Raw genomic sequence first — 14662 nt, forward strand, 5'->3', positions numbered from 1 at the left:
CACGGTGCTTGCAATTATACTTGCTTTCTTTGTTCTAAATTTAAAGAGATTCTTCTGCAGTTAACACAGTAAACTTACAATCTCTGTTGTTGAAGCCACATTTAGATGAGAATCAGCATGAAGATGATCTGTGAGAGTGCTCCCAGTAACAGTGAAATAATTTAGAAGTCTACATGTGTAAGGACTGCATTCATACTAATGTTTGTTTTGGGCTGCACAGTGGTTAGCATTTTCACTTTTCAGCTCAAAGATCTCTGGCTCTCATCCTGGCCTTCCTGGGATTTTTCTGCATGCAGTTTGTATGTTTTCCTTGTGCATGCATGGGGTTTCTCTGGGTACTAAAGCTTCCTCCCACAGTCCACAAAATATGCTGACGGTAACTTGTAACTCTAAATTGTCCATAGATGTTAATGTTAATGTGAGTGTGTTTGTTTGTCTATATGAATGATGATATGATACATTTGCCTTAAATCAACTAGAAAAGAGAAGTTGATTTGACTGAATTCCGTTGTGATGTTTTACAGTGCAGTGGCGTTTTTATGAGTACAGGCGTATACTGGCTTTAAAGAAATGACATCAAATAAATGATCACACTGTTACGTAGTCTCAGGACAGTAATAAAGGACACCATTAAACAAAGATTTAAGGAAAAGAGGCAACAGCAAATGGAGAAGAAAGTACAATGTTTTGCAGAGATCATAAGAAAGTGGGAAAAATCATTTGTACAAGAAGGAGAAGGAAGGTAAGAGAGTAATATCAACACTTAGATCTGGAAAAAGTGGGCAGTCTTAATACAGACGGACAAGGAACTAACAGTATAATATGTTGAGCTATACATGGTTGGAAATATGTGACAGAAAGAAGGCACATGATCCAAGACATTAGAAAGATTAAAGTACAGTTGGATGTATTAGATATTGTACAAAACACTGAAAGAATGAACGTTATCAAATTGAAGCAGCTGGTGATTTGGTGCAGCCACAACAACCTGGAGCTGAACATGCTCTAGACTGTGGAGATGATTGTTGATTTCAGGACACAGCTCTCGTCACCATCGGCACCATCAGCTGTGGAGTCCTTCAACCTCCTGGGGACTACAATTTCTCAGGACTTGAAGTGGGAAATGAACATCCACTCCTTCCTAAAAAATAAAAAGGCTCAGCAGAGGATGTATTTCCTGGGGAGACACGGCTTGCCACAGGAGCTGTTGATGCAGTTCTACACTGCTGTCATCGAATCTGTCCTGTGCACCTCTGGAGCAGCCACACAGCAGAAACAGTCTGCAGAAACAATCACTGGAGCTTCCCTGTCCTCCATCCAGGAGCTGTCTCCACTAGAACCAGGAAGAGGGCAGGGAACATCATCAGAGACACCACTCACACTAGACTTAAACTGTTCTCCCTCCTCCTCTCCAGCAGGCGCTACAGAGCCATGTACACAAAAACCAAGACACATGAACAGCTTCTTTTCCACTGCTATCACCCAAATAAACAACTGAGCAATTCCTCCACATCTGTACAATACACCAATGTGTATGTACATTATTTTTGCATGAATAACAGTGTTCTCTACTTTTTGCACAGTATTATGATTGTAGCAATTATCACTTTTTTAACTACCGTGTTTACATATTCTTTTGATATGTGTAAATATCTATATATAGGTTTTTATCTTTATTTTTTATTACTATAGTTAATTTCTTCGTTTTGTTTAAATATGTTTTTTCTATTTCCAGCCGAATCCAAATTCCTTGTATGTTGTGTACGTGTATGGTCAATAAAGCTGATTCTGATCATATTTCAGTATTTACTGACTTGAGCCGCAGGATCCACACCAGCTGGGGGCGCTAATTCTATGTGTGCTAACTGCCATTGCACACCACAGAAGAAAACTGAGTCGTTTTGTTTTACACGGAAACGACTTGACGACAACAAATAGTGTTAATATTTTTATTTGCCTACCCGTTACTTATTCCGCCTATTGACAAAATACTACTAAAGTCCCATAACAGTATGCAGGCGTCGCTGTAAGAGCTGCCGCGGCAAACTACGGCTCTGTGGCTAAGCTACCACCGTTTGACCTGACAGCGGCTTTGAGAGCAGCTACTTTACGATACACAGAGGAGCTGTCGGTTTCAGTCAATGGCCTGCACTCTGGAGAAAGTGCTGGGCGATGCTCGGACTCTTCTGGAGCGGCTGAAGGAGCACGACACGGCCGCCGAGGGGCTGATCGAGCAGTCCGGGGCCCTGAGCCACAGAGTGCACAGTATGAGGGAGGTGGGAAATGCGCTTCCAGACAAGGTGAGCACCAACCAGGGCACTATGTTCCACTTATTATAGGAAAGAGTGGTTCTAAAATGTTAGACACTGTACTCTGGGAAAAGTTCTTCCTATGCCTATCCCGTGTTTCACATTAATATCACTTTGCTGTGTGCTTTGGGGTTAGTTTTTCTTCAGATTTAGAACGATGCTCACATTTAAAGGTGCGCACTGGAAACCATTGCGGTGCACCAGAGCTGTCAACTTTTGGGTCATTACCGAAATGGAGGACTTTGGGGTTCAGTATTTTTGAAAAATAAACCTTCTGTTTTACTATATTCTGCTTCCTGTTCATAAATAACATGAAATATATTATCAAAGGCTCGATTAACTCAGCTTTCACATCAGTGGTAACATTTTTTATTCCATGTTTTATTTGTTGTTTACTATCCCTACTCTAACCACAGTAACAGGGCTAGTGTCAGCTTTTTCTCAGGAGTAGAAGGTAGCTGCAGTACAGTTCAAAAGTTTGGGGTCACTTAGAAATTAGAAAAGCGTTTTTTTCCCGTGAAGATAACATTAAATGAATCAGAAATACAGTCTAGACATTGTTAATGTGGAAAATGACTGCTCTAGCTGGAAACAGATGATTTTTAATGGAATATCTACATAGGGGTACAGAGGAACATTTCCAGCAACCATCACTCCTGTGTTCTAATGCTACTTCGTGTTAGTTAATGGTGATGAAAGGGTAAGGGATGATCAGAAAATCCTTGTGCAATTATGCTAGCACGTGAGTAAAAGTATGAGTTTTCATGGCAAACATGACTTGTCTGGGTGACCCCAAACTTTTGAATGGTATTGTATTTAGCTAACTGTTACTGCTGACCAAGAGGACAAACTCACTGATGTAAAATAGTAAGAATAATTGATCTTTTCCTGATAATATGCATAACAGGGTTACATGAGGTAGGTAGAGTGAGACATTCAATCAAGGCTGACAATGTTATGAAAAGATGAAAAATAGAAGAGAGGACATAGCTTTACTCTACACATTCTTTGGGAAAACTGTTTGATTTACTTCCAGTGGATCCTGTGATTCCGTGTTTTCTTCTTCTTCTACCAGCTATAAAGGTTATGCTAGCAGGGTTGTTGCAACACAAGCTCTATTGATTAAAAAATGTTCCCACAATTATAAGAGACATCAATGAAAAAAATAATACCAAAAAAGGAGATTTAAATTTAATTTTAAAATCATCGGAGTGAGACAAGAGAAAAATGGCTCCAGACTTATTTTTATTTTTGAAAATATTTTCAAACATTCTTTTCTACTGTTTTTCTAGGTTTGGTCTCAGGACAAGTACATTTACACAACAACTGCATGTTTTAGTATTTTGTACGTGGATTATTTGAAATTTGCTGGGTGGGATGTAAAATGTCCTCCAATTCTGGCTCCTTTAGCGCTTAGAAGTTTTTAATGCTCATTGAAATTTTTAATAACAATTTTATTAAATGGTGACGTGGCTGAGTGACCCCTTAAACAGTCCAGAAGAAGAGATGCAGGAAAGAAAGTTCACTTGCAATATCCCACAACACAATACAACAAATAAATAAATGATAATAATCCCAGAATACCTGCTGCCTGGAGATGATAAGAAGAAACTTAGCCATGGTTCTGATGCACACACTTACATCAATGACGTTATATAAAAATATAGCTTTGAGTTCCTTCTTGAAAAGTAGTTGTTGTCGATGATGATGATGGTCTCATTTATTGCAGTGGCTTTTATTTGTATTCCTGTACAAGAGGATAATGTTATAAGCTGCTTTTAGGAGATTTGACTGTTTCTCATGCCAAAAACAAAAACAATTTGGGGCTATTCAGAAAATATTTGAGGCTGTATTCTTAGACATTCAGTCCGAGTGATGCCATTGCTGAACACAGTTACAGACGGATGTAATTGGTCTATGCAGGTATGTAGAGCAGCGCTGGTCTTTGGCCGATCCAGAGAGGTGGTCCAACAGGCCTGGCCATAACCCTCAGTTCTGGAAAAAAAGCATTTTGTTTTCTATTGTTTATCTCTTACTCCCGACTGCTCTTTATCTCTTTCTCCTCTCAGCACACTGAAGACAGTTCTGAGATTCAGGAGCTCACGAAATACAAGCCCCATGTCCTTCTGACTCAGGAAAACACTCAAATCAAGGAACTACAGCAGGAAAATAAAGGTAAACGGACACGACTCTGCCTATTGTATGGCTGAAGTTTTATGTCCGTTCTAACCCACTTCACGACTTTCCCTGCAGAACTGTGGTTGTCTCTTGAAGAGCACCAGTACGCCCTAGAGCTGATCATGGGTCGGTACCGCAAGCAGATGCTGCAGCTGATGATGGCAAAGAAGGAGCTGGACACTAAACCTGTGCTGAGCCTCCATGAGGACCACGCAAAAGTAGGCTTTTTTTTTTGCATTATTTAAATGCTCATTCATTGATACACTTCGGTTGCAGAGGTCTTGATTTTGTACAACATCTTGGTGTCTGACTCTTCTCCAGGAGGTGCAGACCCAGGTGGAGCGGATATGTGAGATGGGTCAGGTGATGAGAAGGGCCGTGCAGGTGGATGATCAGCACTACTGCTCTGTACGAGAGAGGCTCGCCCAACTAGAGGTGAGCACAGTGCAACCAGGAACAGCTGTAGATGTTTTCCTGAGTGAGCCCATATTTCTTAAGAAGCATGTCTCCAAATAGCACTCTGAAACAAACCAGATTTTTTTCATGTAGAAGCTGTCTATGCTTAGTGTTACACTCATTAAAAACTCCCCATGACGGGCATGTCCCAGCCAAAGCACAGCGACAATTACACGGACACCTATGTCATCCCATTAGTGCAGTTATAATCACAAATACATCCAGTGAAAATCTGCCTTTGTAACAGTGACAACTTGTGAATTAGCTCCTGTAAATATCTAAGTGGAATGCAACCAACATTTGGGGCACACTGACATATAGCATAATGCATATACAGAATATACATATGTACACTACCGGACAAAAGTTTTACAACACCCCAGTTTTTCCAATTTTTCATTGAAATTCAAGTAGTTAAAATCTAATGAATAGCTTGAAATGGTACAAAGGTACACGGTGAACTTCCAGAGGTTTAAAAATAAGGTAAGGTTACCCAAAACTGAAAAATAATGTACATTTCAGAATTATACAAAAAGGCCTTTTTTTCAGGAAACAAGAAAGAGGTTAACACCCTAAAGCTGTTCTGCAGCAGTAGAGGTTGATCAAGCCTGGAAAGTTGCTGCTACCAAATCCTACAGGTGTCCAAACTTTTCTTGATTACTTACAACCATCTCTGTCTGCATTAAAGTAGTGCTGGAACACAGCGTGGCACCATACCCTCCAGAACAGTATTGTACTGCAGAAAGTAGTGTGTTGCTATAAAAATGGTGAGGAAAAGGCAATTAGCAATAGAAGAGAGACAGACCATCACAACACTTAAATGTAGGTCTTTTCTGTAGAGAAATTAGGAAGAAAGTCAAGATGTCAGTGAGTACAGCTTTCTTCACCATCAAAAGGCACTCAGTAACTGGAGGAAACTCTGACAGGAAGAGATCTGAAAGACCCAAAGCCACAACAGAATCAGAAGACAAGTTTCTGAGAATCAACAGCTTGGTGAAAGGAGGCTCACAGGACAACAACTTCAAGCACAGCTTAACAGTGGTCGTAGTAAGGAAGTCTATACGTCCAGTGCAAATCAACCTTTGCAACAGTCACAGCTTGTAAATTAGCTCTTTAATTATGTAAGTGGAATGCAGCCAACGTTAGGGGTACACTCTTAATGCAGTCACATATTTCTGATGTGACAGCTGCTCATTGGAGCTCCTAAACTTTAAACTTCATACATTTTAACATGCTACTCTACAAATACATTTAGATCAGACACCATAATGAAGAATACATGAAAATCAAACTAGTTTTCTCCCCAAATTGTAGTGATGTCGATGTTCTTGATGGAATATTCTGTGTTCAATAGCAACAGACTGACCAGGTTTCTGATCTCTGTTCTCTTAGCTGCAGCACCAGCAGTGAAAAACAGACCAGGAAACAAATTAGGACCAAGCATAAAAACATAGTTGTGCATTTTCTTTGTCACCAACTGAAAGCATGTAGGTTTCCATGGCAATGCGTTGCATACAGTGTGCAATACTGTAACTGCATGGCTTCATTTAGTGACATGACCAGTGCTGGCTCAGCAGGTTTGCAGATATAACGTGTTCCCTTAGCTTAGAATCTCTCAGAGAGAATATGGTCGGGAAAATAACTGATGAAAGTATGATGCTTATTACAGCTGATGTAAATGCCAAACACTGAACAGAATCTTCTCTGGGGAAGGTTAGCTGTGCAGCATCAGATACCACAGAAGGTTAAAAGAGAGTCTTAAGGCTCAACATACCTCGCTAATACATTAATCTTGCTTTGTCCTACATCCCTCTGGGCTACTTAAACCAAACTATATGTATTGCTTAAAGTAAAAATATATGTTATAATAGGTATTTTGGATAAACTGATATTGAACTCTATCTTTTGGACATTTATTCTCTAAGTATGTGGTTAATCTATGTCATTTAGATCGAGAACAAGGAGCTGCGAGACCTCCTGGCCATCAGCAAGGGATCAGTGAAGACAGCAAGAGAAGAAACCAACCAGCCAGCAGCAGCAGCAGCAGCAGCACAAGAACAGTCCCTTCAGCTGGAGTCCCATGAGTGATCACAACAACCTCAGTGTGAAATTGAGTGGGGCAACAAGAAGGCCATCAGGACAGGGACAGAGGGTTGACGTCGTCCTCACCTGTGCTCACCACCTGATTATTTTTTACATCGATGGAATGCAGTCAAACAGCATATTTTTGTTGTTGTGAAGGTCACTTAATCACAACGTTGAGGCTATCAGAAGCATTTACTAGATGATAGCTATTGTAAGTATTCACATGTACAGTAAGTGTATGATCACTGTAGTCATGTTGAAGTGAATTCCACGTAAACCATGACTTTAAATAAGGGGTCTTGGTTGGCAGTGAAATATTTCAGATATACACATTACTGGATTAAAGGCAACAAAGGCAGAGGGGTTTTCTTTTTTCCTCCAAAGATACATTTTCTCTTCAAGGACACAGTTTCTACCTCTTTGGTGCCCCTTTGCTGTCCAAACACAGCCACGACGAGTAACACCCTTCCAACCACCCTTCTTATGAGTTCACTTGAAATCTATTGAGAAGCCAACTTGTAGTTCACACCATGTGAGAGGCTGTGCCTGCTGCCAAGAAGAGGACTTTTGGCTGTTTCTCACTGTTTTCCTGCTGAGGAGTGACAGTGGAACCTTTGTATGTGATTGTCATTTTATGAATTTGATACATTTGTCAGTCCCAATATATAACATGATTTTCATGTTTGGTATCTTGATTCTGTGTGTTCAACACCAGTTTTGTAAGTTTCAGATGCAGCGTAATGTGCACCAGCTGATGGCACATGGTTGTTAGTTGTAACAATTTCAAAACATGAACTTTTTGTGTGATAAATACCACGTTTTGCACTGTATGTTGTCAGAAACTATACATTGTCATCTCAGGTAATCAGTGTTAATAAGGTTAACATGCTGTAATGACTTCAAACAGTGTACTGATTTGTGTCAAATGAAATTTCATTCAGAAACTTTGCAATACAAAACCCTGCATCTCTGAATTTTTTTCTGTCATGACGTAAACACGTGCATTGAATGATCTATGATCTATGAATTGAGGTGAATACAATGAACACGTGTGTGTTCATGGTGGCTGCAGTCCACTCAGGAGGTTTTGCTGGTTCACTGTCATGGCTACTGGGACACTTAGTGGAACTACGTTACTATTTAACCATTTGGGGTCACTTAGAAATGTCCTCATTTTTGAAGAAAAGCAGTTTTTTTTCAATGAAGATAACATTTAATGAATCAGAAATATAGTCTACAAATTGTTAATGTGGTGAATGACTATTCTAGCTGAAAATGACTGCTTTTTAATGGAATATCTCCATAGGGGTACAGAGGAACATTTCCAGCAACCATCACTCCTGTGTTAGCTAATGGTGTTGAAAGGCTAGTGGATAATTAGAAAACCCTTCTGCAGTTTTGTTAGCACATGAATAAAAGTGTGAGTTTCCATGGAAAACATGAAATTGTCTGGGTGAGCCCAAACTTTTGAATGGAAGTGTATTTGCTTGTGCAGTATCCAGACTGTGGCGCTCTATTTGGCTTATTCCAAGATTCACCGCAAGGGGGAGATATTAGGGCGTTTCGAGTGTAACTCATCGCGAGGTTTGCTGGAGTTTATGATGCTGCATTCAGGGACGTAGTATTAAAAAACTTGTATGTGTTCTTGATTTCTTTATGTACATGTACTGAATCTGTATCACAAAACTGATGAAATTCCAGTTTTAAAACTAAAATTTGTCATCATAAGACTTTCTGCCCTCCGCCACTCTGTCGTGCCTTCTGCTTTCATATTGTAATTGTCTAAAATTTCCGACAGCACGTAAAGCAGTGTTCATTTGACACTTCCAGTCCGAGTCAAGCTAACATTCGGCATGTCTGAGAAGCAGCTGGGGAAAAAGGTGGACCGATGCCTGGCAGACGGTGCCATAAAACTCGGTAAATATCTTGGAGTCTTCTGCCGTTACCGGCGCTGTTACGGAAGAGAAATAAAGGCAGAACCAGCAGCAGTTGTACTGTAGTCCGCAGCTGTCATTGGGACGAGAAGCTAACTGGGTAGCCATAAGGGCTTGTAAAGGACAACTGAATGTCTTATACTCATGACTCATTAAATCTAGGCACATTAGAGGGAATTCTGTAGTTCCTTAAAGAGAGCAGCCCTCCATATCACTGCCTTTAACGGTCCTCATAATTTCCTCCTTAATGTAGTTGTCAGACAGAAGAGGGAAAGCCATCCACAAACTGTTGACTGGATGTTTGCTAATTTACTGGCACATATTTGCTCTGATATGAGTGTAAACGTTTCAGGAGCTCACTCTTCACTTCGGCAGAGTTTAGCATAACACATATGTTTAAATATCATGTAAACTGTTAATTATCTTGGCTTATGCTACATTTCCAGGATGAATACAGCTAACTAGAAATGACGGAAGGTAAAGTTGCATCATTGTTGCTAAGCGGAAGCTTCTTAAATGAAGCCAGAGAGACTCCTTTCAGATCTCTGAGCATTTAACTGAACATTAAAAGCTGTAGTTAGAGGAACACTGGAACAAGACGTTTAGGAACTCATACCTTTTTGCAGTATTACTACTTCTCTTTCACTTCCAACATAAAAGCACATGAAATATATGTACTTCCTGTTATCGCATTCACACATTTTTACCAAAATAAAATCATCTCTCATTCATTAATTTTAACATCCATCCATCCATCCATTCTCTAGACACCACTTTATCCTCACTAGGGTCGCGGGGGGTGCGGGAGCCTATCCCAGCTGACTCGGGCGAAGGCAGATATGAATGAATACATTTTTTAACTGTATAAATGTAATAATTTTAGCATTTAAACTAAATAATTCACAACAGATTGTGCTGAAGTGAACTGTAATCTTCAGCGTTACTGTTATTATGAATAAGTGGGTCTTTAAGTCATAGTCGTGTGCAGTATTTAGCGGCGTGTACACTCCTGTGCATTATCACTTCACTTATAAACAATTCAAAGCCTAATCATCTGCCAGCAGAATATTTCATTTAATGAATAATCACAAATGCTCTCTGAAGACTATTTTGAAAATACAGGGTCCAGCTAGAAACTTAATCAGTGATCACTGACACAAATTTGAAACCACATGATGATGGAAACTAAACTGAGTACACATTTCATTTTCATTTAATTTCACTGTATGAAAATGGTTGTTATGAACCTTCTCAGTTTTATGGACTGTGTTTGTCTATGTCTAAGTTAAGATAAGATAAGATAGACTTTATTAATCTCACAAAGGAGAAATTTAACATTACAGGGCTCTTAGAAACAAAAAACAGAGGAGTGCAAAAGTCACGAAAGTGCAAGAACAAGATAATAAATATTGCACATAATAACAACTACACAGTAGTGTTATACAGTCTGATGGCAGTGGGGATGAAGGACCTGCGGTAGCGCTCCTTCTTGCACTGAGGGTGTCTGAGTCTTGTGCTAAAGGAGTTGCTGTCTGCGTCATGGCTCTACATGGTAAAAACCTGACAAAACTGGAAAATGATCCAGGATGATCAGTGGAACACAGGTAGAGCAGTAAACAGGAATTACAGGAGACATGTAGAACCTTAGACACACAAGTTACTTAGGACTTTACATTAAAAGGCAAAAAATGAAAGCGTGTAAAAGATAAAACACAAAATACAGGAGAATAAAATGCAATTGATTAGATGAATCAAAAAACAGTAGTGACAAAATGAGAAAAGTGCACAAAAAATTATGGAATAATTTATTATTAATTAAAACGGCTGGAAAAAGACAAAAGATCAAGTTTCCAAATAAATGGAAATATGAATTAAAACAAGCTGAATATCAGTGCAGACACATTTAACCGTAGTATTTACCAGCTTAGACCAGAATTTAACTGATTCATTAAAAGCAGTGGAAGGCCATTCAGAGACTTATACCCATAAGTAGGGCCTCAGACTACTAAAGCCAGTGCAGGGATCTAAGAGTCTGATTAATGTGTTCTCTCTTATTGATTATTGTTAGTATTCTGGCTGCAGCATTTTGAATTAGATGTAAATGTCTACTGGTCTCACTAGAGACGCAAGTAAGGAGCATTACAGTGATCCACTCTATGGGTATTTAAAGCATGAATGAGTTTTTTCACACAGAGTTTCTCAGATTGAGTATGCTTTTAAGATGCCAGAATGGGGATTTAATTACAGCTTTGATGTGGCTGCTAAAATTTAGATCCTCATCAATGATTACAACAAGATTCTTGATGTGGTTGTTAGTTTTTAATACCCTGAACTCAGAGTAAGCACTGAGCACCAACTTTCTTTCTTTAGTGAAAAATAGAACCATTCCATTCTTATCTTTACTTAGTTTAAGGGTTAGTTGTGTGGCATGGTACCACTAATTGAAGCTACAGTTCTTCCAACAATAACTCCACTGTGCTGCCAGCACAATCTAGCTGTGAAAACCAGATTTCAGTGCTCCAGACTTGGCACAGGGATACCAATGAAATTAGAGTTTCTGTGACAACCCATGAAGAATAAACGTATATCTGTCATCATATTCAAAGGTGGAGATACACAGTATTGTTAAAAAAAAAAAAAGAAGAATAAAGAATTGAAGTTCAGTAATGAAAGGTGGACTGGCTTTTGTTGCATTGAGTTGTGACTGTGGAGCCTGTATTTTTAATATAGTGAATTTTATCTGTCAGTTTATAATTTTTTACAAAAGTGTAAATACTCTATTTTTCACCTTAGAAGTAATGCAGTTACTGTATAGTCATATAATTTTTAATCATTTAACATTTAAGGGATATTGCACAGAGGTGTAGTCATTTCTGTTTAAGCAAGACGTCTTAAGTTTCCAGGTGTTTGAGTTGGCTGTATTGACATTGACACAGGGGAAAGTACTAGATTTCCCAGCATAATATATAGAGAACAATCTATTGCCATATCTAATACATGATACTAAAAAACAAAGCAACAAAATGCCTATGTAAAATATATGATTCAATTGTACATGTGCTATACTCAGTATAAGACAGTATATGCACACAATACATAAGGATAACACCATAGCTGGATATTTAAGTATTATCTGTGTCAATCTGTGGCTGTTTATGTTTTTCTCTCTGTTTTTCAGGTACCGGGCTGGGCTTAGGAATTGTATTCTCTGTTCTGTTCTTCAAACGTAAGTAGTCTTAATGGATTTGTAGCTCTACTGCCTCTTGTACCTTTCATTTAGCTCAGAGGTCCTTCAGAGAAGGAGCAGAGCTACCTAAGGGTCTGCTGTAGCTGCTGCAGCACATACGTGTAGGAGTTGTCCTCTACTGCTACCAAAGGTCCTGCTTTTTCCACTGTCACTTGTCTTTTCTAACTAAACGCATCATTCAGTAGACTTGTATTATGTCAAATTTATTAGTCAAATGTTGCACACTCGGATAGAAAGTGGCTCCAAGTGTGCATGAGTTTAAAGTTCTTTTAATGTGTGTTCTCTCTTCAGATACAGATGCAAAACGATACAGACACGTTCACCTAGCTACTGTCAAACTTCTTACTTGGTCCGCTCATTGATGTATGTGCGCCTGTACGTCATACCCCCAAAAAGGACCCCCTTTAGCTATCATCCGTGCCTGTCCGGGTCCATAATTCTGTATAACATTACTGCTGGTCCCACACAAGAACATTTAAAAACAAAAAGAGTTAAAGCACATTGCTGTATAATTAAATGAGCAAGCCACCTACACTTTGAAAACCCTAAAGACACTATTATAAGCTGAGCTTCTGATGAGAACAGAACACCACCTATCCTCAAAGCAGCACATACACGTTAAAGTTAAGTACAGGAAAAAAAAGGCTGAAGTGTGAAAAGGATTTCACACACCATCTCTACTATGTTTTAATCACACTGTTATGTGTTTCTTTGTCGTCCTTACTGTGTTTCTCATTTATAGGGCACACGTGGCCGATTTCATTTGGCTCAGGGGCAGGACTTGGCATGGCATACGCCAACTGCCAGAATGACCTGAGGTCACATTATCTGCTGCACAAAAGTGAAAAGGTTGGTTTGTGGATCTGCGGACCCTTAATAAAGCACATATAGAACTTACCCCTCTGGAGTTTGTGTGTTCATACGGTTTTTGTGCTGCAATATGAAAAAAGTAAAATGCTCTAAATTCAAATTCCAATTACAGTTTTAACAATTCATATTTTTGTGTACTGCTATGGTGTTAAAGCTGCATATGTATTCTTATTAAATTACATAGATAACTGGTTTCTATCACACAGTACAGGCTTTTTTATATACATATATACACTACCATTCAAAAGTTTGGGGTTACTTAGAAATGTCCTTTTTTTTTTTAAAAAAGCATTTTTTTTAAATGAAGACAACATTAAATGAATCAGAAATACAATCTAGACATTTTTAATGTGGTAAATGAATATTCTAGCTGGAAATGGCTGATTTTTAATGGAATATCTCCATAGGGGTACAGAGGAATATTTCCAGCAGCCATCACTCCTGTGTTCTAATGCTACATTGTGTTAGATAATGGTGTTGAAAGGCTAATTGAAGATTAGAAAACTCTTGTGCAGTTTTGTTAGCACATGAACAAAAGTGTGAGTTTTCATAGAAAGCATGAAATTGTCTGTCTGATCCCAAACTTTTGAACGGTGGTTGGGGTGTGTGTATATATATACACATACATACATTTATAGAATAGAATAGAATCACTTTATTCATCCCCGAAGGGAAATTCAATATATATTTTTATGATATATATCATATAAAGATCAGATCACAGGCACCAAGTAAAATAGCAGTAACAATGACTCCAGAGGGTTAAAAACATAAGTATTTCTTGTTTTCTAACTTAGATTAATAATGTCATCGTTTATGTTCATCAAGAGTTACACAAATTGTTTCTGTTTTCTTCAGCAGGAGGAATAGCTGCAAGTCACCAAGGGACTGTCTTTTTTATTTTTTCCATCATTTTGTTTGGTTTTGTTTTGGCTGTTGGCGTGTTGCCTCCCTGCGGACGAACCTCCCTAGGATGACTCTGTATGATTTGTGTGTGCCTGATCAGGACAGTCTGTGTTTATTTAATAAAATAATCAGAACAACAAAAACGTGTGATGGCTGGGTGATAAGTTGTTCCACAGTTTCTTAATGAGGGCTGAAAATCGTGTAGATTCACACTGAACTAAGTAGTACAAAAAATAAGTCTCGTGCAATGAATTATAACGGCCAGAAAATACTTCATACACTCCAAGTAGCAAGGAGTCAAGTATTAGTGCAGATTAAAAAAAATGTGTTTAAAATATGAGTTAGAGTGGTTATATGAAATCTGTCGGAGAGGACGGTGGGGGCAGCAAGGCAAGTGCAGTCCCATAAGGTGGTGGGCTTGGTGTGGGTGAGGGGGGTCACAGGGCTGGCAGCAGCTGATCTGATGTGGAAGATTACAGGGGCGTAGTGATGGTGGAGATTAGTCACTTCTGAGGGGGTATGGAAATTAAGAGCTTTGCTTATTATGTTTAGCATTTGGCAAGGCTGTTAAAATGCTGCAGTGCACAGGACTTCACCCCATGCATGCTTTTGTTTCATTCTATTTAGTATTCAAGAGCTGGGAAGTGAATAATTATGGTTATCATGTCATCTCAATG

General features: G+C 38.9%; 2 protein-coding genes across 3 annotated transcripts; both read left to right on the forward strand.

The window, feature by feature from the left end:
* Positions 1-1861: 1861 nt before the first annotated feature.
* Positions 1862-8002, forward strand: sike1 (suppressor of IKBKE 1). Its single transcript, XM_022215461.2, has 5 exons — positions 1862-2300; positions 4379-4484; positions 4563-4705; positions 4809-4922; positions 6894-8002. The coding sequence occupies exons 1-5, from the start codon at positions 2142-2144 to the stop codon at positions 7029-7031; spliced, it is 660 nt and encodes a 219-aa protein (XP_022071153.2). The 5' UTR covers positions 1862-2141; the 3' UTR covers positions 7032-8002.
* Positions 8003-8802: 800 nt separating this feature from the next.
* Positions 8803-14128, forward strand: micos10 (mitochondrial contact site and cristae organizing system subunit 10). 2 transcript variants are annotated; one of them, XM_022215463.2, is made up of 4 exons: positions 8803-8945; positions 12141-12188; positions 12952-13058; positions 13938-14128. In XM_022215463.2, the coding sequence occupies exons 1-4, from the start codon at positions 8882-8884 to the stop codon at positions 13947-13949; spliced, it is 231 nt and encodes a 76-aa protein (XP_022071155.1). In that variant the 5' UTR covers positions 8803-8881; the 3' UTR covers positions 13950-14128. The 2 variants fall into 2 exon arrangements, with proteins under 2 accessions (XP_022071155.1, XP_051805884.1); XM_051949924.1 differs by having other exon boundaries at positions 13941-14128.
* Positions 14129-14662: the final 534 nt, after the last annotated feature.

The sequence above is a fragment of the Acanthochromis polyacanthus genome, chromosome 6, assembly GCF_021347895.1.
Source record: "Acanthochromis polyacanthus isolate Apoly-LR-REF ecotype Palm Island chromosome 6, KAUST_Apoly_ChrSc, whole genome shotgun sequence".
NCBI classification, from domain to species: domain Eukaryota; kingdom Metazoa; phylum Chordata; class Actinopteri; family Pomacentridae; genus Acanthochromis; species Acanthochromis polyacanthus.

Excerpts from the sequence above, each read along its gene's own strand:
- sike1 (XM_022215461.2), top strand. The coding sequence starts at position 2,142 with ATGGCCTGCACTCTGGAGAAAGTGCTGGGCGATGCTCGGACTCTTCTG. Across the intron at positions 4,485-4,562 it reads ACTACAGCAGGAAAATAAAG|AACTGTGGTTGTCTCTTGAA; the intron begins GTAAACGGACAC and ends CTTTCCCTGCAG. Across the intron at positions 4,706-4,808 it reads TCCATGAGGACCACGCAAAA|GAGGTGCAGACCCAGGTGGA; the intron begins GTAGGCTTTTTT and ends ACTCTTCTCCAG.
- micos10 (XM_022215463.2), top strand. The coding sequence starts at position 8,882 with ATGTCTGAGAAGCAGCTGGGGAAAAAGGTGGACCGATGCCTGGCAGAC. Across the intron at positions 8,946-12,140 it reads AGACGGTGCCATAAAACTCG|GTACCGGGCTGGGCTTAGGA; the intron begins GTAAATATCTTG and ends TCTGTTTTTCAG. Across the intron at positions 12,189-12,951 it reads CTCTGTTCTGTTCTTCAAAC|GGCACACGTGGCCGATTTCA; the intron begins GTAAGTAGTCTT and ends TCTCATTTATAG.